The sequence below is a fragment of the Natator depressus genome, chromosome 8 (genome assembly GCF_965152275.1).
Source record: "Natator depressus isolate rNatDep1 chromosome 8, rNatDep2.hap1, whole genome shotgun sequence".
In the NCBI taxonomy this organism is placed as follows: domain Eukaryota; kingdom Metazoa; phylum Chordata; order Testudines; family Cheloniidae; genus Natator; species Natator depressus.
The window spans coordinates 20,313,101-20,335,542 of record NC_134241.1 but is presented as its reverse complement, the minus strand read 5'-3'; the positions used below and the strand labels follow the sequence as shown (position 1 = coordinate 20,335,542).

Sequence of the window (22,442 nt, the reverse complement as noted above, 5' to 3'; positions counted from 1 at the left end):
TGTATATATAGTCCTATGTGTGCTGTATAAACAAAGGCCCATCAGTTTTGTTATGGGGTCAGATAAGGCCTTTGCTACAGGAGGTGCTGTACAGAAGTATAGTCTTTGCCCTTACAATCTAAGATTTGACATGGAGAATCCAAGCTGAAACCACTTCACACGGACAAAGCAATTGGACTTGATGCTCCTGCAGCTGACCGCACCCTCAGAAGAGTTTCGCTAGCTGTTCCATTTCTTCGGGCTTCTTGTTTTAAACTAAATTCTCGAGGGTACAGCTTGCCCTTCTCTACTCCTAGAGCTCCTGGCACGGTGGGATCCCCTTTCTTGTTTAAGCCTAGAGTCCACAGGGCCTGCTTCGCACTGCCAGGCAGTGGGAATCTATCTGCTCCCTGGGCCTCCTGTAGCTGTGCAGCGAGGAATGAACAGCGGGGGTGCGGGCTTGGCGGTCGGAGCCAGCCCTGCTCTGTCCTCCAGCGGTGCTGGGGGACTGCCCGCCTTACCTCTCTCGCTGAAAGGCATCAGGAAGTCGCCGGGGCGAGGCCTAGCGGCCGCCTGCACAACCTCCACGCTGGACCGGCGCTGTGCTGCAGGAGGCCTGAGCTCCATCCCGCAGGTGGTGGCTGCGGGGCCATAGGCACCAGCTATTCCCAAGGGCGGTGCCGGGAAACCGGGGTGTCCTGCTGGGGGAGGGGGGGAGAACACAAAGCCAAAAGTGTGCCGGGCCGCCCGCCAGGCCGGGAGACGGGGCCTCGAACTGCCGAGCGGCCTGGGTAAGCCAGCCGCGCAGACGTTACGTGCCCCGCCCTACTTCGGGCCGGGTGGAGCGCGGGTTCCGGGCGAGGGCGGGCTCAAGCCGATGTCACGTGCCGGGCGCTGGTTGGTCGGCGGGGCTGGGGCGGGGCTCCGCGAGCAGCTGTGGTGGGGGCCGACTCCGAGGTGACGGGGACTGCGGAGTGGTGCTGTCGCGAGTGTGCCAGAGTGAAGTCCCCAGCCCAGCCCAGCCATGGCGTACAGCGGCCTTACTGTGCCCATCATCGTCATGAGCGTTTTCTGGGGGATAGTCGGCGGCATCCTGCCCTGGCTGGTGCCCAAGGGGCCCAACCGTGGGTGAGTGATGGGCCGCCGGGAGAGAAGCGGAGCGGATCCCGACCCCGACCCCGTCCGGGGCTGGAGAGTGTCGGCCAGCCACCCTCCCTTCGACGGCGGAGAGCTCCAACGAGGGAGCCGACCCCGTGTCCCCCCTACCCTGACTGGGCAGGGCCGCGCCTTGGGGGGGGGAGGGCTGTGAGGGGAAGAAGGCTCCTGAGGCAGCGCTGTGAGTCTGGCCTTGCTGTGGTGGTCGCCGTGGCCCCCCCGCACCCGGGGAGCGGGTCTGCTCTTTCTTCCCCTGGGGCCTCTTGTCCTCTTCGATTTCAGTTGGAGAACGGGCGTCGGGGCCTTCCCCCTTCAGCTCTCCCCAGGCTGGGTCTCCCGCCCCGTTACCCCGGTAAAGCCTGTAGGGATCCTCTCTCTCGGGCACCTGGGCAGGGCATAGTCGGTAAAACCAGCGAAGGGCCCTTGGCAATAAGTATCTCGACCCTCCTATAATACAGCAGCCGTCCCAGGGGTGGGGGTCCGACTGCATCTCAGTGGCGCAGACAGAAGTGGTCTTGTGCCACTTGCTCATCGTAGTTCCCTTTTTATTTATTTTTTGTGTCTGATTGAATGGGTCTGACTTGCCCCTCCTGAGCAGAGTCATGTGATGGGGGGCGCGGACTAATGTGCTGCTTTCCTGTGATCGCTGACCATCTGCGGGGACTGAGCCTGAGACCCCATAGGCAGCTGCTGTTACAGTGTAGATTTGTTTAGCTTCTTTTAATGACACAGGAACATCTTTCTCTGTACATCCTGCTGACTGGAATGCTCTCCTTGTATTTAGCCACGAAATCATAAGATGTTGCTGTTCTGTTCTTATGTACTTGGGAAGGGGCAAGTCTGCCTTTAGGATGAAGGGGCACATAAGCACCTATCATCAGGGGTTCTCAGGACAAATTTTTTGGTGGCCTCAGAATGCGGCCACCAACTCTTGCTGGTAGCCGCTGTCATACCTTTTCTAAAATACTTAATTAGCTTTGGGAAAACCCTATAAATGTGCACAGATACATGTCCAAATCATTGTAATTTATTTATTGCTAGCTAGTAAGTCTGCTGTGCAAAGTGATACTAACAGACATATCAGTTTCACTTTACACAGCAGACTTACTCAGCTCTGGCAAGTCTGGGGACAAATGAAGCCCCAAATGGAGGGTTGGGGGAGGCAGCAGGGGTGATGGGGGTGGGTGGGGGAGGCAGTGGGGGGCTGAAGCCTGAAGCCCCGCAGCCAGAGCCCAAAGCCCTGCAGCTGGAGGATGGGGCCCAGGGATGGAGCCCGAAGCCTGGGGCTGAAGCCCAGAGGCTGAGCCCCACCACCCCTGGGAAGGTGGGGAACTCACCTGCTGCCTGCTCCTCCAGTGTGCCCCAGGTGTCTCCAGAGGGGGGCAGGGTCCAACCCCCGCTGGCAGCCCGAACAACCGACACCAAGGCAGTGCATCCAGGAGCAACAGGGAGGAGGAGGGGCTGCTACTTTGCCCCCCCCCACCTCCATCCTATGATGCTGTGGCTGCAAGAATTGAATAATTTATTTGCCCAATTAACACCACCATTGTCTTCTCATATATAATATATAGACCATTCACTGTTTTGCATCTCTAAAATTTCTTGTACAATGTATCTGAAAGATACTGTATACATTATAATTGTATTGTGCTTTAATTTACTTTTTAGAAACACCAGCATTAATGTTAAAGTTACTATTTATGAGCAGATCTATGTATTTTATAGCTTGAGAAGCCAAAGTGAGTTACTTGATCTACTTATTTCCAGTGCTGATTAGGATTTTTATTATCTAGGTTGAACTCTTCTTATAGAACTAAAAACCTACATACAGAGGAATTCCTTTTTTTTTATTTAAAAAAAAAAAAGTCATGACACAGAATACCCATCTTCCATTGAGCTACATGGTCAGAACATATGACTCCTTCTTGGAAAACATAATTTTCCCATCTATATGGGATTTTGAAATGTTTGTTCAGCTACGATTTTACCGCTACAGCTTCAGTTGCTTTATTATCATTTTAGTAACACCTGCTCTGACAATCCCCTCCAATAAGGATCTTCCCATTCTGGGCAACTGTCATATTATCTCCAAGATTTTGTTTGTCCTTTGAAGATCTTTAATTTTACAATAGTTACAGTCAACAGGATTCACTTTAAACAAAATAATTGGCTCTTAATTTCGTGGTTTTCAGTGAGACTTTCTGCAAACAGAGTGTCCAAATGAAGAATTCTATATACTGTGCCTTTGGGTGTTCACATGTAAATCTAACAGAAAAGGTGCTTTAGGATTTGGTTCTGATTTACTGTATAGAAACAATTGTAACAAAGAAGGAAGTTTATTACATGAGATCTTCTCTTTGGAAGTCTTTTTAGACAAGGCTGTATGGTCTTATGCTTTGTATTTAAATATTTATACTACAAAAAATGAGATGCTTTTATTTGCAAATGGCAAACTAAGTCTGTGCAGAGTCCTAGGTTAGAGAGGCACATCTATCTTCTAGTTATACTGTTACATTACAAGAAATTAGATTGTCATGAGAACATTCATATTTTGAGTCACCTTGCATGTGATCAAAGCCAAATGCATTCTTAGGTTTATTTTCTGTGCCTATGACTCTTAATCAGTTGTCTTTTCCTATTTCTTTCTGCAGTGTTATCAACACAATGCTGGTGACCTGTGCCGTTTGCTGTTACCTCTTGTAAGTATAAATAATGCTTCCCTCCTAATAATGGCACAGCTTATAAAATGAAAAAGGCCTCTTCAGTGAATAAATGTTTAGGGGGAAATTTTCAGAGCACCAAAGGGATTTAGGAGCACAACTCCCTTTGAAAGTCAGTGGAACTCATGCTCCTAAATATCTTCAGCAATCTTGAAAAAATTCCCGTTAGTGGATAATATATTATTCTCTGACTTATACCCAAAGTCTTAGTACTTTTATATTGATTTATCTTGGCTATTGCTTTCTGTTCTACGGACCTTGAGTTATTCAGCTCAAGCCTCTTGAGGGTTTCTCAGTTCTCGAATAATTTGTATTAATTGTAATAACTGTTTGTGTGTACCTACTATGATAGAGTGGCAGGTCAACCATGCCTAAATCCTTTGAGGTGCCAAGAGCCCTTGACTTCCACTGAAATCAATACTGTGCTCCTTGATTATGCCTTATTTTATGGTATTAATAACAATTCTTTCTTAGCCACCTAATGAGCAGCTTCTGCGCTCCTGTAAACACTTTGCAACCCTTTTTGCTTCCTATATCATCTTTTCTTGTCAATAAGTGGATGAGTTATAGGTACAGTCTGCAGTGAAAACCCTTAATTCTGTGAAATGATTTCTTCCTCTTGATAGGGCCTTGTAATTGAGATCAAAATATCTTTCAGGCCATTTCTACACAGCACTTTTTTTTTTTTTTTTTTCTACAAGTACAGACTGGTACAGACAGTAAACTGACATACCTGTTGTGGGTACAACTTGCTAGGTGACTTGTTCATAATTCAATGACCGAACAAGTCCACTTGGGAGTGTTCACACATTCTCTAGTTGCAAACCATCACTCATAACATACCATGGTGATGAGCTTACTATAAATAACCTCTTAGAGGGATATATCTCAATTTCTGGGACTTTGAGTGCAGGGATTGGTAGCACAAAGCCATATTTTTAGTGTCTGCATTATTTGTAGTACATGGCATGTTTAAAGTAAGGTCTGTCTTGTTCCATCTTGAGCTGGCTAGGGACATGAGCTTGTGTGGGTTTAGCTTGGTTGAATGCTGTGATATGCAGGTTTTATACAAGCAAGGTCCAGTTTCTGTTTATGGTTAAACAGGCCTGAAGTATTTCACATGTGAAGCCTTATGGAATCTGCCTCCTGACTGACTTTTAAAAACATGCTAGACCAGGACATGTCCTATTTTAAAAAAGCCATTTTAAAAAAAAAATCTATATTTCAATATGAAAAGATGTCTGTACATAAGCACCGGGAGCCCTGTCCGTCGCACTTGCAGTTTATATAGGAATAACCACCTAGTAACATAGTTATGCTCTCACAAAATATATACTAACCTAACTTGACTTACTGGCTGAACAGCAGAACATACTCTTAGGGCTTTTGATGCATGCCATCAAATAGATAGCTTAATATAAATGTTAAGTTATTTCTTGTGTGGGTATCTGCCTATTTAAGGATGAGTACCTGGACCATGCTGTCTTGTACTTGTGGAAAGCAAGTACTAATTGTGGTAGCGGAACCTGGGTGTTCTAAGAAATGCCTAAGAGTAGATTTTAATACTTAAATTAGACCAAGACTTGGCTGTCAGAGAATTACTGGATGCAGTGTAATGAAAAGCCTGTACTGATGAATTTTCAGCTGGCATATGTGGGAATTGTATTCCACAAAATGTTAATGAAATCACACACTCATACACTTAACTGCTGTGAATTCATGAAGGTGATTATATAGAAAGTCACTGGAGGCATCTTTATCCAACTTCCTTAGACTCTGTGTAAACACGAATATTTGCCAGATTAAATATCCATAATGTGTTCCTTTTATTTCACCTTGAAAATTACATTTAGACTATGAGCAGATGAAGTAAATTATGATTTGAAAGAAGAGGAGCATAATATGGCTGTAGCATCTTGATTTTAGAGAGATTCAGAGCTCCTAATAGAGGAAGCATACTGCCTCTTTCTAGGGAAATGTGAATGGCTTATTTATTTGTATTTAGTAGCAGTGCTGTGGTCCCAATAATTTGAATTTTGGAGTGTCACTGAGTCTGCTTCTCAGGTTCGTAGAGATCCAGTGCATTGTGAAGTAATCAGGTAGGCCCTGGTAAGACTGCTATCTACTGTACATGTGTACAAGTGAAACTGAGAAGCAAAGTCCTCACTTACACTAGTAACTCTTTGCTGTGTTTGATGGGTCTTTGGGGTACAGTGATTCTGCCCATTTAGCTTTGAGGCACTGTGCTTGTCTCTGCTCTCTAGTTTGATTTATTTATTTATTTTAAATCAAACAGAAAGTTTGAGGAGAGTAGGAATTGGGATTCCAGATTTCTGAGTTTGGCCCTGCCACTGATTTGCTTTGTGGTCTTGGACAAGCCACTTAAGGCTAGCTTTTTTTTAGGTACTGAGTACAGGCAGTTCCCCTTGAAGTTAATGACACTTAAGGGTTCTCGGAATCCCTGGAAACTAGGTTCTTTACTTTTCTGTGCCTCAGACTCCTTATCTGTAAAATGGAGATATTTACTTCACAGAATGACTGAGGCTTGACTGAATGCTTTGAAATCCTCAAACAAAAGGTGGTTGTGGAAGTATTGAAAGAGGTTAGCAATTGCTGTACCTGGAACAGGGCAGTGATAAAACTGCTCTTCATTAAAATGTCTTGTAATCTGCTCTCGTGTGTTGTTGAATGAAGGATAGATTATTTGCATTTATTAAAATTGTCAAACATGTTCCCAGGATTTATTCGCTGACATTCTCAGTTGCACCCTGCAAAAAAGATAAAGCGGAAGAAGCTAAAGTCTTCATACGTGATGTCTAAGGCTGTGTGTACACTACGGACCTTACAGCAGCACAGCTGTACCACTGCAGCTGCACCACTGTAAGGTCTCCTGTGTAGCCACTCTATGCCGGCAGGAGAGTGCATTCCCACTGGCATAATTAAACCACCCCAATGAGCAACGGTGGCCATCTTGGTGAGATCGCGTCTCCCGCCGACCTAGCGCTGTCCACACCTGTGCTTTTGTTGGTGAAACTTATGTCGGTCAGTGGAGTGACTAGCAAAAGTTTTGCCAACAAAAGTGCTAGTGTAGACAAAGCCTAAGTGGCTTAGTGAATACACAGTCAATCATATGGAATTTGGATTCTATTTTTACAAATGTGGAGGAGAACTGATGTCTCTTCTGATGCTCCAGGGTGGAATTGCCTTGTGTTGCATATTTATGGATTTTTTTTTTTAAATAGTTTCTGGAAATGTTGCACTTACATTCCATTTGTTAATCCTATTGAAGCTTTGGGATTTCAGATGAAAGGTTCTTTGTGTGAAAGTATTTATTATATTGGTATCAGAGTCAAATTTGATGTTAACTGCACTGTCACAAGTGTAGTCCCCTGTACTTAAGATTCTCCTGCAAGGACCTGTCACTCTGCTGAAGTGGCTGTTCCTTATCATGCAGTTTTTACAAAACCTTTATCCAGAAATTCTGGACTAAATAAAATGCAAGTATAAAAATTATTTTAATTTCTTTTAACTTTTGATAGCGCCAGTCTTAATGAAGCTCAGTTTTGTAACTATTAAATGCCACTTAACTACTTGGTACTAGCCAAATACATCCACATTAAATTGAATTTATTCCAATTTAATCTCAGTTAAACAGCAGTCATTCCCATTCAATAAAATAAACTGGCTTCCTCCGTGTGGAGTTGATAGGGGTGATCCAAATTAAGCTTATTGACTGTGCTGTACAAATTTGGTTGCTTTATGGGAAACTTTACGCAATTTACTGTATATCCTTTTGTGCATGTGCTGTATGCTGTACCTTGCTAAAAGAAGTGTAACCAAAACCTCAGGAGCATGGTGAGACTCAAAGCAGAGTATGTAGTGGTAGTCTTTTTTTTTTTTTTTTTAAACAGAAGAAAATTGTTCCATTTTTGTAATCGTCTTAGCTCATAAAGCTCTACCAGCAAAGCCTGAAATGTCCATTCCAGGTCTTTTTTTCCTATTGTCTTTTTGATAAGAAGTTTTTCTTTCTGTAATTCCTTGCATCAAAGACCCAGGGTGCTCCGCTACATCTATTTTGAGATCACCGAAGCCACCTCTGAGGTAGAAGATGTTATCTGTGTAGGAGCACACAGCAATAGTACCCAGTGGTTCAGAATAGAGAGTTTGGAACACTCCATCAGTTGCCTCTGCAGGAGAATTCTGGGTGGGCTGACTGTAATTGCCCAAACTGGAATCTAAATAGAAACCAGAACCTGAGCTCTTACTCCGCTATAGAGAGAGACAGATTGTAGTACTCAGCCCGTTAGAATGGAATTAGAATAAAAATTGCTCTGAAGTCTATACAGTAATAAAATGACATGGTTATACTTGATCATGATGGACCATAATTTCTTTGAGTTAGCATGATAATTAACACTGACTGTTGCAGGAGGTAGCATGTGGAATGTAACAGCACTAAAACATTAGATGTTGGATATAGAGGTTTACTTTATTGTGCTCTGAATGCCCCATTTTGTTGTGCCTTGTCGTGATAGATTTTTTGTGTAAAACAGCCCTGTGTAAGATAAATGTGTGTGGGGAAGCTTTCCACAGTTCTGTCTTTCAAAGCACTGAACCCTGTGCTCCCCTACCTTCTACTACTGTGTTCTCAGTGATCAGACCCCCAGCACTGCAGGGAAGTAATGGAGCTAAAGAGCAATCTGTAATGGCACTGTGCTTCAGAAGTTCGGTAAACAGCATGGTCCTAACAAATAGCTTTTGAAACCAGTACAGTGTTTGCCTAGAGCCTAATTGTACAGCTGTGGACATGTCAATATTCAGAATGCGCTTCCAGCTCATTTATTTCACAGCAGTTCTGGGTCTGATCTCAGTGAACATAGGGAGAGGTCTGGGCATGTGTGTTGGTGCCTGGAGTTCCTTTCTCTGCACAGTGTAAAGAGGCAAATTATCCTTTTACAGCAATCGGCTGTTCCTGTCCTTCCCCCCCACCTGTGTTAGTTCAGGAAGTTAATGACAGTTAGTACAATGCACTCTGGTACCCCTCTAATCTGCCTTTGTATCTGAAAAATAACTTGTAAGTGGGCTACACATAGAGTTCTGGTGATGGAGGGGAGAATTTCTATCAAATCAATGAACGCTTGAGGGATTTGCTTGATATAGTAAAAGGATTAGGCTAAGTTCAACATAATGTGTGTGATGCTGAGCGACCCTTTCCCTGCAGTAGCTAGGGATAACAAAATAAGAGTATTCTGGCTCTTCAGTTTACAAGTGAGAATGAATTGCTATTTTCCTACTGGTCCTGAGTGGACATTTACCCATTCATAATATCCATTGTGCATATCAGCATGAGTGAGTGGCCTCAGTTGTTGATTTACACTCAGAATACTATTGAATGTGTGAGGAGTGAGGGGTTGTTAGAATACTATGGGCACAGCATTTGCTTGACTTTAGCTAGTGTCCTACTTAATCTTAGTGTTAAAAATAATAATAAACCCCCCTAAAAGCAACACTAAAATTTACAAATATTTATTTTGTCAGTGCCAAGAGGATTGACCTTCCTTTTATCTAACCCTGCATCTTTTGCCTAAGGCTTCTGTAGCCATTTTGAAGCTGATCTGACCTGCACTTCATTTGCTTGTTAAAGCATCCAGGTTTATGTGGAATTTTCCATGACTGCCTAAGCACTTTGATGCATTTGTGGCAGCTCCCATTCAAAGCTGCTCTGCTTTTTCTCCTCCTCACAAAGAGTCTACAAAGAGCAGATGGATAGGCCAGTATGTTTACTAAACATGTTTATATCGTTAGTATTTTACATAGATCTAAATCCATGAAAATAAGGTTTCTTTGTCAATATTACAAATTCAGAAAAAGCCAAAGCAAGTACATCTTATAATACTGAAATATTTATTTCTGTTCAGCTTGCCTGGATATTTTCCACATCCCAGATTCCTCTTGTTCTGCATTCTGGCTGTGGTTTCTGCTGAGTTAGTCTGTCAGCTGCTCTGAGGGAGAGGCTGCTGCTAATCTGGATTTTGTTGTCATTGACATTGTTTCAGTAGCTTTGCACCTCTTTGATCTAGACACCCATTTCTCTGACTTCCGTTCTAAATTTGTTCTATTTTTATTCTTACAAGAATTATATTGGGGGCTGGTGGTTTGAAAGTGTTCAATACATTTCATTAAGACCTTTTATTGGATCGTAATGTTCCTTGTAAAGCCAAGCCTAGCATCTCTGATTTTATGGGGGGGATGTCTCAGACACAGAGATTAAGTGATTTGGCCAATGTTGCATAGTAGGTCAGGAATTTTCCAATTCCTGTTCCTTTGTTTTAACTGCTAGATTGTACTTCCATCCCTCAATTTAATCTTTGTTATCTTTATTGGTATAAAAGAGGTTCTGCTTCAATTCAAATTTCATCTATATTCTGTATATCTAAACATTTTGGCATAGTTATGGTTAAAGTAAATGAGATGCATACTCCTTATTTGGAAGGTGATGTGCTTTAGTAACTCTCCGTGCCTTGTACTGCCATTCAGAGAGGACTTGAGTAGCTCTGGAGGCAGTGTTGTTGGAACATGGGCCCAGAGGATGGGAATGTGTCCCAGAGCACTTCACCTTTCAAGAAGAAGCAGCAACAAATTAAAAAGATACTATTAAATCCAACTGACAGTGTCACTTTAAATTGAACAAGATAGTTCTCAGTCCAAACATGCTAGTCTTCTGAGGTGTAATACAGTGCTAGAGCTCTTTCATCTGTGTCAGACTTTTAGGAGTTTGGCCTTAGCAGCATTTTGACTCGGTGTTAGACCTTTCGCGATGTTGTCTTACCTTCTCCTGATACCCTTTATGCCTTGGCCAAGTCATCCATACTCTTATGTGTCTTTTTTTTTTTTTTTTTTTTCCCTTTTTCAGTTGGCTGATTGCGATCCTGGCCCAGCTCAACCCTCTCTTTGGTCCACAGTTAAGCAATGAAACAATCTGGTATCTTCATCATCACTGGCCTTAAGGATGTCTGTCCTCTGTGCTGCCTTTTTTGTGGACGAGGTAAATATGGTTGGAGACCTTCTCCAGTTATGTCTTTGGGTTTGCTAAATGCTCAGTGAAAACTTACGCAATAGCATGGATAATGGGTGGGCAGTTTCACAAGAGGAAGCAGTCTTTTCGCAGTCTGTAACAATGAAGGATTTGAGTTTGGGACTGGGTGCTTTAATCTCATTTGGAGACTGAGATGTTAGAACTAGGATGCTTGATTTCTGAAAGGATGGGGAGGGGAGTGCCACACCATGTGACAGCAGGTGGTGTTGAGGGAACCATCTGTTCCTCCTTCTAGCAACAAAATGAGAGCCCTGAAAATGGGTATAGGAAGGGGGGGATATCTTTTTTCTTTAACACCTATCATAAGTTGGTTTTCTTATTTAACAATCATCAAGTGCTTACACTATTATGGTTGAGGCGACCTGACCATCTTTCTGCAGACCAGGTAGTCCTCCCACCTTAACTGTCCAGAGTAACATTATTATCATTTGTATTATTGTTGTGCCTAGGAGCCCCAGTCATGGACCAGGACCCCATTGTGTTAGGCCCTATACAAACACAGAACAAAAAGATGGTTCCTGCCCCAAAAATCTTACAATCTGAGGGCTGGTCTACACTACCCATTTAGGTCAACGTAAGGCAGCTTACATCTGCCTAATTATGTCAGTGTCTACACTACAGCCTTGCTCCCACTGATGCAGGAGCCATACTACACTGACATAATAACTCTACCTCCATGAGAGGCATAGGGCTTATGTCAGTATAGTTAGGACAACGCAATGTCTGTGTAGATGCTGCGTTACTTACATCGGCTGTTGATTGTCTTGTCAATTTTAGGGCAGTAGCCATGAAATTGATGACAAAGCAGGGCAGCTACAGTCCAGGGTCCCTCCTCCCACTCCCAGCGGGCAACGGGGAGGTGAGAAGCCCTGGGCAGTTCTCTCCTGTTCAGCCCCTCCCTTTGTCCCCCCCACCCTGGGTGGCCTGCCAGGAGCCTGTGGGGCAGCTGGGCTCCTGACAGGGAGCTGCCAGCGGAGCTGAGGCGCCGGCCTCTCTGCTCCCCAACTGTCCCCTTAGGTCATTGCAAGCCTTCCTGGTGAGGACGTGCACCACTGACCCAAGGAGGGTAGTGTGGACATATAGCCACCACCGTATGCGGTGATGCAGGTCGACCTAATATAGCTCAACTTAAGTTTCTAGTGTAGATGTACCCTAAGTATAAGATGAGACAGTATTTGTCAGCATGACAGGCAGTGGTCTCAGCACGCCAGCAGCCTGACCATTGTCAGGTTTTTTGTATTGTGGCAAAGGGGAGTTTTAAGGAGAGTAGTGAGGTAGTTTTAGACTGTGGTGTATGAGAGTAGTGAGATGTATATAGAGAGCTTCCCCCCAAGCAGGTGGGGCAGCATGGGAGGAAGCACAAAGGTGCTTAGTTGAAAATGTAACAATTGCGTGAGAGAGGCTGGTATCATAGGCCGATTAGAGGCAAGAGTCAACAGCAAATGAGAGATGATGGGTAGAGTGAGAATAGATGGTGAAAGTCCTTGAAAATAAAGATGAGCAGTTTCTTTGATGCAGTACAACTCTCCTCTCTAGGAAGTCGGTGCAAATGACCAGAACCAGTGTGATTCTAGCTCGCTTATGACAGTGTGGGAGCACTACCCCATAAACTTGCAAACCAACGTGGTATTTTTAGTGCTGGCCCACAAGATAAATAAACCTCGTGGGCACTAGCTGAGCTGTGCTATGGGAATACCTCTTGAAGCTTCTGCTGGACACATCCGAAACCATCACCAGGACTGAATGGTTTTTGGAGGCACAATTAATCCAGGCATCCTCTTTGAAGGGCTGGATTTGGGAACAGGAGATGTAAATGGTGACTTGCTGTGCAAACAAGAACAGTGGGGACCAATTCCATGACTCTGTTTTTTATGCTGATCAAACTGAATTAATAATTCAAAGCACTGTGTTCTACTGCCTTTGTCTTGCAGCTTTAATCCCCCCTCACTACTATAATTTTCTGTTCTTTTGAAAGAGTTGAACAGCAGTATATGGACGATAGCTGACATTGCCACTCAATTGGATGTTGGTTGTAAAGCTTGTTGAGTACTAACCCTTAAGCAAAACTCTAGTGTTTCCAAATCAGGCCGAGCCTGACAAGTATCAGACTGTGGTGTATGTAAGTCTCTGTTTGCTAGTTTTTCAGTAGAAGCAAAAGGTAGGCTGGGATCTGCTGCAGATAGAAAGCTCTAACAGTGTACAGTGGCCAAGCTGGATTTGTTTTGTGTGATTGTGCTGGGTCTTGTTTCTGCTGAGTAATGACCTTGACCACAGGCAGAAAGGCTGGCATATTCCCAGAAGGCCAGGGGATTGGAATTGGAATATAATCACCTGCACAGAATGGACACTTGGAACTAGAGGGTGGGACTTGCTTTTAATTAATAATGAACCGTCTGCTCCATGGTCTGTGCTGCCACTAGCAGCTGGAACAAGCTGGAGTGAGAGATGGAATCTAGACTTGGCTATTCAGAAAATATCTATTGGAAGATGTTTCCCTTTTAGTGGAGTAGCATCCCAAAGCATTATAAATAAATTGGTACTGAGGAAAAGAAGGGGGATTAATATCTGATAGAACAGGGGTGGCAAAATACAGCCTGCGGGCTGGATCCGGCCCGTCTAACATTTCTGTCTGGCCTTCTCTGCCCCCTTGTGATCTCCAAGTCCGGGCCACTAAAAGTCCTGTGGCGCAGCGGGGTGCTCAGGTAGGTTGCCTGCCTGCCGTGGCCCTACACCGCTCCCGGAAGCGGCCGGCTGCTGCTGGAACATCACTGCACGCCCCTGATGGGAGAGGCGGCTCTGTGTGCTGCCTTCCACCCCCAGCTCCGTCCTCACAGCTCCCATTGGCCGTAAACCAGCCAATGGGAGCCACAGGGGTGGTGCTTGTAGGCGTGGGCAGCGCACAGAGACCTGCTGCCCCCTTCCCCCTCAAGGGGCGCCCAGAGATGTGCCAGCAGCAGCCGGCCACAGCCACTTCCAGGAGTGGCATGGGGCCATGGCATGCAGGCAGCCTGCTTAAGCCCTGCTGCGCCGCCGGCTGGGAGCTGCCTGTGGTAAGTGCCTTCCAACCAGAGCCTACACCTTGCACCCCTTCCCCAAGTCGGAATCCCCTCCTGCACCCAAACTCCCTCCCAGACCCTGCACCCCCTCCTGCACCCAATCCCCTGCCTCAGCCCGGAGCTCCCTCCTGCACCATACTCCCTCCCAGACCCCACACTCCTCACCCTCTCCTGCACCCCAACACTCTGCTCCAGCCCAGAGCTCCCTCCTGCACCCAAATTCCCTCCCAGACCCCACATTAATATAGTAGAAATGTGTGGCCTGTGACGACTTACCGAAATTCGTGGAGTGGCCCCCCTGCGAAAATTATTGCTCACCCCTGTGATAGGATGACCAGAAAGTCCCTCATCTGAGGGAAAGGTGGGAGAGCAAGTTGGAATCCAGTCAAATGATTGTCAGAGAATCCAAATTACTGACTGAGTGCCTTTCTGCTTGACTGCTTGTGATAAGTAGCTATAAAGCAACTTGTGTGGGTTTTTAACCTTCAGTTTGCATGGTGTGTCTAAGTTACACATGTGTGTTCTTGCCTGTGTGAACAGAAGAAACATGTAATAACCATGCTGGGTATTGATCAAGATTACAACATAGTTTTCTAAGTATCTTTTACTGTCCAGAGGCAAGAAACTTTCTAACATGCTTGGCCAACCACAAGCATGTTGACAGGGCCGCAGGCTGGAGCAGACTAGCTAAGAGCTCCAACCTTGATGAGGCTATTGAGGAGTACCAATCTCTTGCTTGTCCCTTCTGCCATCAGTGTACTGATGGAGCCACACAACCTTCAGTGGGCTTCTGCTTGGCAAGTTCTGGAGCAAGACTGCAACTGAAAGAGATCTTGGATGTGCATCCCTGGCATTACTTTGGAGATTCTGTGCACACACTACTAAATTCCAGGGCACCTGCCAGAATTCTCATCAGGCCCACTTATAAAACTGCACAACTTTGCAGGTGGCAGCTTCTAATATGACCGAATTAAACATGATAAATGTACTAACACCACAGATTATGCTGATTTGGGGATAGATCTCTGCAGAAAGAACTTTCAAACACCCAAGCAGATGAATTCTGTCCATACTCTTTAGTTACTTGGCCACAACTGTTCCTTTACAGCAAACAGCCATGGTTAATTCACTGAGCAGCTCTTCAGCTAGTAAATTGCCTCTATGAAAAAGAGTGACTGATTTGCCTTTTGCTTTGCAGGTAAAGAACATATTTCCTCTAGATGTAAAAGCTACATTGATCCAAAGATGCCCTTGACATAGCTGGTTGGATACCAAACCTGCTTAATGCCTTAATGTTTGTATTGTGCTTAAAATGGCTTGTTCAAAGCCCTATATTTTTCTCCTGGTTTCCTTTTATGCTGTTTAACAATGTGCCTAATACATAAGATTTATACCTCCTTTTCTGTGCTATAAACTTCTTGTTTCGATTACACTTGAAATTTAAGTTCTAATTTTTTTTTCTGGGATATGTGAGTTTTAGGGCAGCCCTCTTCCTTGTCCTCTGTGTTGCTCATTCTCCATGAGCTTTATGAAACTTCCACACACTAGGCTGCAAAAAATAAAGTGTACAATAAAACTGGTGGCTGGGAGATGCTGCCACATGTTTGGCATTTATTTTTACAATGGATTGTATTATCAAAAAGTTTATTCCCATGTACACAGAAATTTAAGATTAAAATTAATCTGCTGCTTTATATGAAACATTCTTGGGAAGCATCTAATGGTTGTATAGTTATTTTGGTTTTGGGTAGACTTCTGTAACGTTAATCTTGCTTAGTTAGTCAAAGAGTTCAACTTTAGAAACTTTCAGAGCTTTCAATATGCCTGTATCTAACATTGCCTGTTATTTCACTATGCCATCTGAATGTAAGAGTTCTTATCCAGCTGACTCCAACTCTCCAGCTGGTGGTCTATACTGAGGGAAATTACTTGGTTGCTTTCTCTCTCAATTCTTTCTTGTAGTGTTTCAAGCTGTTCAACTTCAGTATGTATATTTTCCATGATATATAGTAAAGGCCTATGACAAAATAGAGCTTGGTGCTTTGGGCTAAAGCACCATCAAGAGTTAGTATAGAAAATCACTGTTAGAATAATAAACTGCCTTAAGTTATGCTACAGCAACCAACCCTACCTAATGCTAAACACTGCAATAAGGAAAAAACCCCACTAGATATAGATATATGCATGTGCCTTAGAAATAGACATTCTCTGAAAGACCCTTCAGCGTAAATGAGTTCCAGAGCTGAGAATCCCTCACAGAAAGCCCTATTACCTGATGCTGGGAATTTGATCTTGGAGATAAGATGGCCAGTTTCAGTGAGGCATAAGTGGAGATACTGTTACTTGGCTAACCTGATCCAGGACTTTTGTGGTATTGATGGTATCAAACCCTTTGGATTGACCCAGTACACAGCAGAAAGCACAAGGACTACATTTTGTACTAGCTGATGCTTCCACGTAGTCCTCAAAGGTGTTCTAATTCTAAACAGAGATCATGCCAATCCTAGGTCAAATGTGAAAAAAGACAACTGGTGAAAGCCATATATATCAGCTGGGCCTCTATGAGGAGAGATTGGAAACCACTGAGGTGCAGGAAATGGGAACAAATCTCTTCTGTGCAGGGTATAATCAGAATCCCAGTTCATGCCTACATGAGTTTGACACACTTACCCTCCTTCCTATTTAAAACATGTCCAGGATTTTGTGACCAGTGTAGTTAACCACATCTATACAGAGCTGGAGGGGCATCTCCATTATACACAAGCCCCAAATACAGTCTGTTATGATGATATTCACCACTTTGTGTTACAAAAAACACAAAGACAGGTGTTAGCATGAATGTATTATAGCCTGAGCAACAAATGATGAGCCATGCTGGGGAACAGGATATAATTCAGCGCTTTTACAAAATTAACTACTTGGAGGTATCAGAATGAGGAAAGTGGTGGATTGGTGAAGTGGGAATCCATGGCAATAGTCACAAAGCAGACTTTTGTGTGGATAAATAATATTCCTATTAATTTATTCCCCAAAAGAGGAGTATACAAGTTGGTTAACTCCATGCAAATTTTTATTAAGTCTCTTCTTAGTTTCAGGGAGAATCTCGTTTTAAAACCAGCAAAAAACCAGAATTTTCCAACGTGTGCATCCAATGAAGTGGGTTTTAGCCCACAAAAGCTTATGCTCAGATTTGTTAGTCTCTAAGGTACCACAAGTACTCCTCGTTCTTTTTGCTGATACAAACTAACACAGCTACCACTCTGAAACCTGTCACCATTTTAAAACGAGGCAACTCCGTTTTCTTGTATCCATAGACTCCTCTCCCCACTTTGCCATAAGGTAGAGGGGTGCTGTGCCCAACTTGGATAGAGACAATGTTAAAAGCTTGACACCTGTGGTGGTTGCTAAGCACTAATACTTAGGGCTGTCTAAAGCTATTAACTTTGGCTTCCTGCAGACATGCAAAAAGCCATCCAGGACTGTGTTAACTCATTGCACCCATTTAGCAGACAGCATGATAGTAATCAAAGAGAGGTCCGCATAATACTCATTTAAAAAAAAAATGCAGGTACCTCCAAAGTTCTTCACATTAACTATCTGACAGCTGTCTCAGAGAGGAAGTGTTAGCTCACCGTGCTGATGCATAAAATAAAGGGAAATTCCTCAATCTGGTATGTATTTTCTTCAGCTGAATTTCTGAGGCTCACTCAACTGGACTCTGGAGATACTTCTCTGCTTCAAAGTCATCACAGGTGAAACCCATCCCATGAACTTTATTCTTTTTATCTCATACTTTGTACATTGACAGGTAGCTTGAAGCCCAAAATGTAAATTATGTAAAAGATTTACAAAACTGCCTCTTAACACCATTGTTTTTTTCCTGCCATTTAATACAACGTTAAGTATAAAACTAGACCGACTAACCTTGCTGATTATTTTCAAGTTGTTTTTAAATTTGGTGTCTTGTCAAGATTTCCAAGTACTGTTTTCTCTCTGAACAAACCTGATTTTTTTTATTTTGATGCTGTTGTTTCTGTTGATCTTGTCTTGCTAACAGTTATTTTTACAATAATATTTGAAATTAATAAAAATGAATTTTTAAAAATGTAAACAGCAGTTCAAACTGTGTGGATTTAGATTTTTTTCTGAACTATTTGCAACCCATACAATGTGGCACTATAGTGTGGGTAGATGAAAACCCAAAAATGAAACCAACTATAAGCAGACTAATAGAGCTGTGCAGAGGATGAAATTCCATGTCCTAATGGATTTTGAAATTTGACTTCATTCCAAATTGAAATGAAACCCCAAAATTCCAAAATCCTTCATAAAGGAAATTTTTTAATAATTGTTTTGGATCAATTAAAACATTTTTTTCAATTTTGTCTTTTTAAAATTATGTGCGATATAAGATACAAAATTTAAAAATGCACAATAAAAAGTCATTTCAAAACAAAAAAAAAGTCTTCTGAAAATGTCAAAACAGGACATTTTGACGCTGGAATTTTTTCGAGTTTTCTTCTGAAATGAAATTCCATTAAAACTAATATTTGTGAAGTATTTCAATTTTGACAGAACTGAATATTCCTACAGAATATGGCTTTCTCTGTTTCTGCAACCATCTCTACAGATGACTATTTTGTCCTATTTGTCTGCTTCTCTCTTCGCTTCTTTCCCCACACTGTGCTGTGCAATCCAGACCAGTGACAGGCTATCAGCCCTCCTCTGCAACCTGGGGTGTCTCCCAGTGCTTTGCTGCTGGGGTTCCTCACAAACAGCCAAATAGGATGCATGTTACATCCTGAGTGTCTGTGGATAGCCATAACCCTGGTCTAGCAATTCTGACCCCAGTTGCCTGTTAGGAAACACCAGCTTTCACAGGGCTCAAAACAAACAAAGCTACACTCTGGCTTTCAGTAGCCTTGGCTACTGCTAGCTGGGTGAACCCAACACGCTCCCAGTCCTGGATTTCCCCCCCAAAATGTGTGTTCTGTACCGTCCAGCCCTCTCCTGGACAATATTAGGTCCATTACCCCTCTAAGGTTATCAATATACAACAATTTGCTACCATAATTGGAATTACCTACACAGTTCAGTTTAAAGACAATGCTGGATTAGTTTTAATTAAAGAATAAAACAAGTTTATTTAATTATAAAGAGATTTTTAAGTGAGTACAAGTATAAGGCATTAAAGGTAGAAATGGTTACCAGAGAAATAAAGATAAAATGCTTTCTAAACTTAAACTAGACTTGGTTCAAAGTAAATTTCTTACCACAAGCTCCCAGCAATAGGGCTGATCAACTTTCAGGTCACAATCTGTTCCAAAAGTCCATAGGCTGTTTCTTTTGTGATCTTACATGGAAAAGAGAGATGGGTAGGGAAAGAGAACTTGGGGTGTTTTTGCTCCTTGCTTTTATAATTCAGTCACCCTTTGAAATTGCATTTTCCTAAGGGTTACCCCTAGATAAAGTTCATTTCCACTGTGAGGATGGAGACTAAGGCTTTGTCTACAGTGGAACCTGAACGACAGAACCTTTGGGAAAAAAAAAAAAAACACCTCCGAACACCAAAAGTTTTGACAACAAAAAGCGGCGGTGTGAACTGCGCTTTGTTGGCAGGAGAGCTCTCCTGCCACTCTTTGGGGGTGGAAGTATTTCTGTTGGTGGGAGCGCTCTCTCCTACCGACAAACAGCGACTACACTGCGCCTTTTAGCGGCACGGCTGTAGCAGCACAATTGTGTCATTAAAAGGTGTGTAGTGTAGACAATAGCCAAAGATACTGGTGATGAAAACGTCTCCATGCTGCTGTTTGCTAAGCTGCAGATCTGTTGCCCTGCGTCCTTGCTCAAGAAGGGCCACATGGTAGGTGATTACTTATCAGCTTTGGTGACACCTGGCTAGAGGTTTCAACTTGTCCTTTGTCTTTGAGAAACAGGTTTACCCACTCTCCAGACGTGTCTGGTAAACACACTTCAGTCATGATTTCACCTTCTGTTCACAAACTAACATATTGGTACATACATTCCACCATGATATTATTAACCAGCAAGCTATTAGTTTTCAAACAATACTGAAGCATATTTTGTACACAAATTATTACAGTGATGTGTAGAGTGTGAATAGAGGTGTGCATGTGGTCACCATCACTACAGATTACTTTTGTCCTATTGTCTACTTCTCTTTGCGCTTCTTTACCCACACTGTCTTTTATGCATGGAATGCCCTTCAGAACTGGTCTACCAAGCGACTAACCTCTCCTCTTTGACCTGTGATGAGGGAAAGACATTTATTTATTCTTAAACAATAATTGTTTGTTCTATCATGCTGTGCATAAGCTTTTGCTGATAACATTATTTTATTGATGTTAGCTCTGTCCATCCTCCCTTATTCTTATTACTGTTTTGTTACCCCTCCATTTGACATTAGGTCCTGAGCCAACAAAGTAGTAGTGTGTAAGTAGACTGCTGTCTTCATGCCTGGTACACTGTAGGACTGGGGCAATAGATTTTAAGATCTTCAAGACAGTGACCATGTCTTCATGTTTGTACTGTGAGGCAACTACCATATTCTTGGATAGCGTCAACTAAATACTAATAATTGTGTTGGCCTGTGTGAAGTAAGTACAAAAGTAAACTGAGCAGTCTAAACAGCAGAAAGTAAATAAGGTTTTCCAAATATATTGGTTTTAATCTGAGTAATTAGTAACACAGGGAAGGCTTTTTGAAGCTGACAATGATCTTTTCACTTTTTTCTGTCTAGTTTATTTAACAGACCTAGACTTATAGGCAATAGAATGAAATTCATCAGTACACAATTTAGGCATCCACTTGCATCTAGCCAATAGGAAATAATGAGTTTGAGCAGCCAGCACTGAGGAGCAGAAATTGGATATGAGTGGATAAAATGTGTAATTTTCTCCACAGCTGAGTAGGTGTCTTTTTATTTACAATTTACTTTGAGACCAAACTATTTTAAGCCAAAACCCATTCATTCTCCAAGTCAGAGAGATATAAATGGATGAAAAGCTCATGACGACTGGGTTTTGCTTGTTTGTTTATTTGTTTAATGCCCATCTGGATTTAACAGGGCGGAGGCCAGGAAAAAAATAAATGAAAAAATAAAGTCACGTATCACTACAATGCACACTAGCTTCAAAGCCTTTGATTACAGGCTGCAGCAGCTGCAGGAGCGATTTAGGTATCAAATGTGGCTCAAACTCTCAACTATTTTTTTATTGAGGGTTTATACCATACAGCAGAGGTCCCCAAGGGGGGTGGAGGAACATCCGGTGGGACCTAGGCAAGCCCCCAGGGGGGCAGGGAGCACCACCCAGCAGGTCTCCCCCCACCCCCAGTTCTATTGTGTCCTCACCTGGGGGCAAGGCTGGGAGCAGAGCCCCACCTGGCCAGGGGCTTGGCTGCCAGCCCTCACTGCAGCCTGGCCCTGGCTCCACTCCTGCTCCCAGCCCCACCCCCAGCTGTGGCCCCAACCTCTGCCCTTAGTCCTGTCTGCATCCCCCACCCCTTCCTGGAGCTCTGGGTCGGGGCACACAGGATAAGGGGGTGCATAACCCTCAAAAGTTTGGGGACCACTGCCATACAGGAACAGGGATAAAGAGAGAACAAAAGTTCAGCAGAGCTACAGAAACATGATTCTTGGGTTTAAGGTTTTAAACTACATAAAAATAGTCCCCACCAGTAACTCCCTGGAGTCCCGTAGCCCTGTGTATGGGGTGATGCCCCTCTGCTGACTCCCTGGGAGAGCCCACTGCTCCTTGTGTGGGGAAACTCCCTTGGGACCACCTGCTACCCTATATGGCATATATATCGGGGTGGCCAAACTGCGGCCCATACGCCGGATTCAGCTCTTTTACAGTTAAAGTGGGGCTTGCGGAGCCCCTGATTCTTCACTGACCGGGCCGAAGCTTCTGCCCTGTGGTGGAGCTAGGGGTCCCACCCTGCATGGATGGGGGTCTCAGGATTCAGCCCTGTGGGGTGCGCCTGCCAGGGCTGGGGGCTTCAGCAGGAGCAAGGCTGAAGCCCCCAGCCCTGGCAGGCGCACCCCACAGGACTGGAGTCCTGAGCCCCAGCAGATGCCTCCGATGGGGCTGGAGCCCCGAGACCCGCCTCCCTGCAAGGCTGAAACCCCCCGGCTTAGCAGGCACGCTCCACCTCTTGAAGCGCTGAAGACGGTTATATGCAGCTCGGAGTCTGAGGGTCAATAAGTTCGGCCACTCCTGGCACACACTGCAAGGCTCACTGGAAAAGCCTGGGAGCCAATACCCCCCCTCACCCACTGGGCCCCTCCACGGCCCGCCCCTGTCACATGACAGAGGACTGCCTGCGCTGCAGCTGCTGATAGGCCCTGTGCATTGTTCTCTGTGATTGGCCTGCTCTCAGACCCCCCCCCCTTCTCACGTGAGGGGGGCGAGTCAC

At 44.0% G+C, this 22,442-nt stretch overlaps 1 protein-coding gene across 1 annotated transcript; it reads left to right on the top strand.

The window, feature by feature from the left end:
• The first annotated feature begins 912 nt into the window (after positions 1–912).
• ATP6V0E1 (ATPase H+ transporting V0 subunit e1) lies at positions 913–18,106 on the top strand. The gene is made up of 4 exons (XM_074960564.1): positions 913–1,107; positions 3,786–3,833; positions 10,768–10,899; positions 15,205–18,106. The coding sequence occupies exons 1-3, from the start codon at positions 1,004–1,006 to the stop codon at positions 10,859–10,861; spliced, it is 246 nt and encodes an 81-aa protein (XP_074816665.1). The 5' UTR covers positions 913–1,003; the 3' UTR covers positions 10,862–10,899; positions 15,205–18,106.
• The last annotated feature ends 4,336 nt before the right edge of the window (positions 18,107–22,442 follow it).

Excerpts from the sequence above, each read along its gene's own strand:
- ATP6V0E1 (XM_074960564.1), top strand. The coding sequence starts at position 1,004 with ATGGCGTACAGCGGCCTTACTGTGCCCATCATCGTCATGAGCGTTTTC. Across the intron at positions 1,108-3,785 it reads CCCAAGGGGCCCAACCGTGG|TGTTATCAACACAATGCTGG; the intron begins GTGAGTGATGGG and ends TTCTTTCTGCAG. Across the intron at positions 3,834-10,767 it reads GCCGTTTGCTGTTACCTCTT|TTGGCTGATTGCGATCCTGG; the intron begins GTAAGTATAAAT and ends TCCCTTTTTCAG.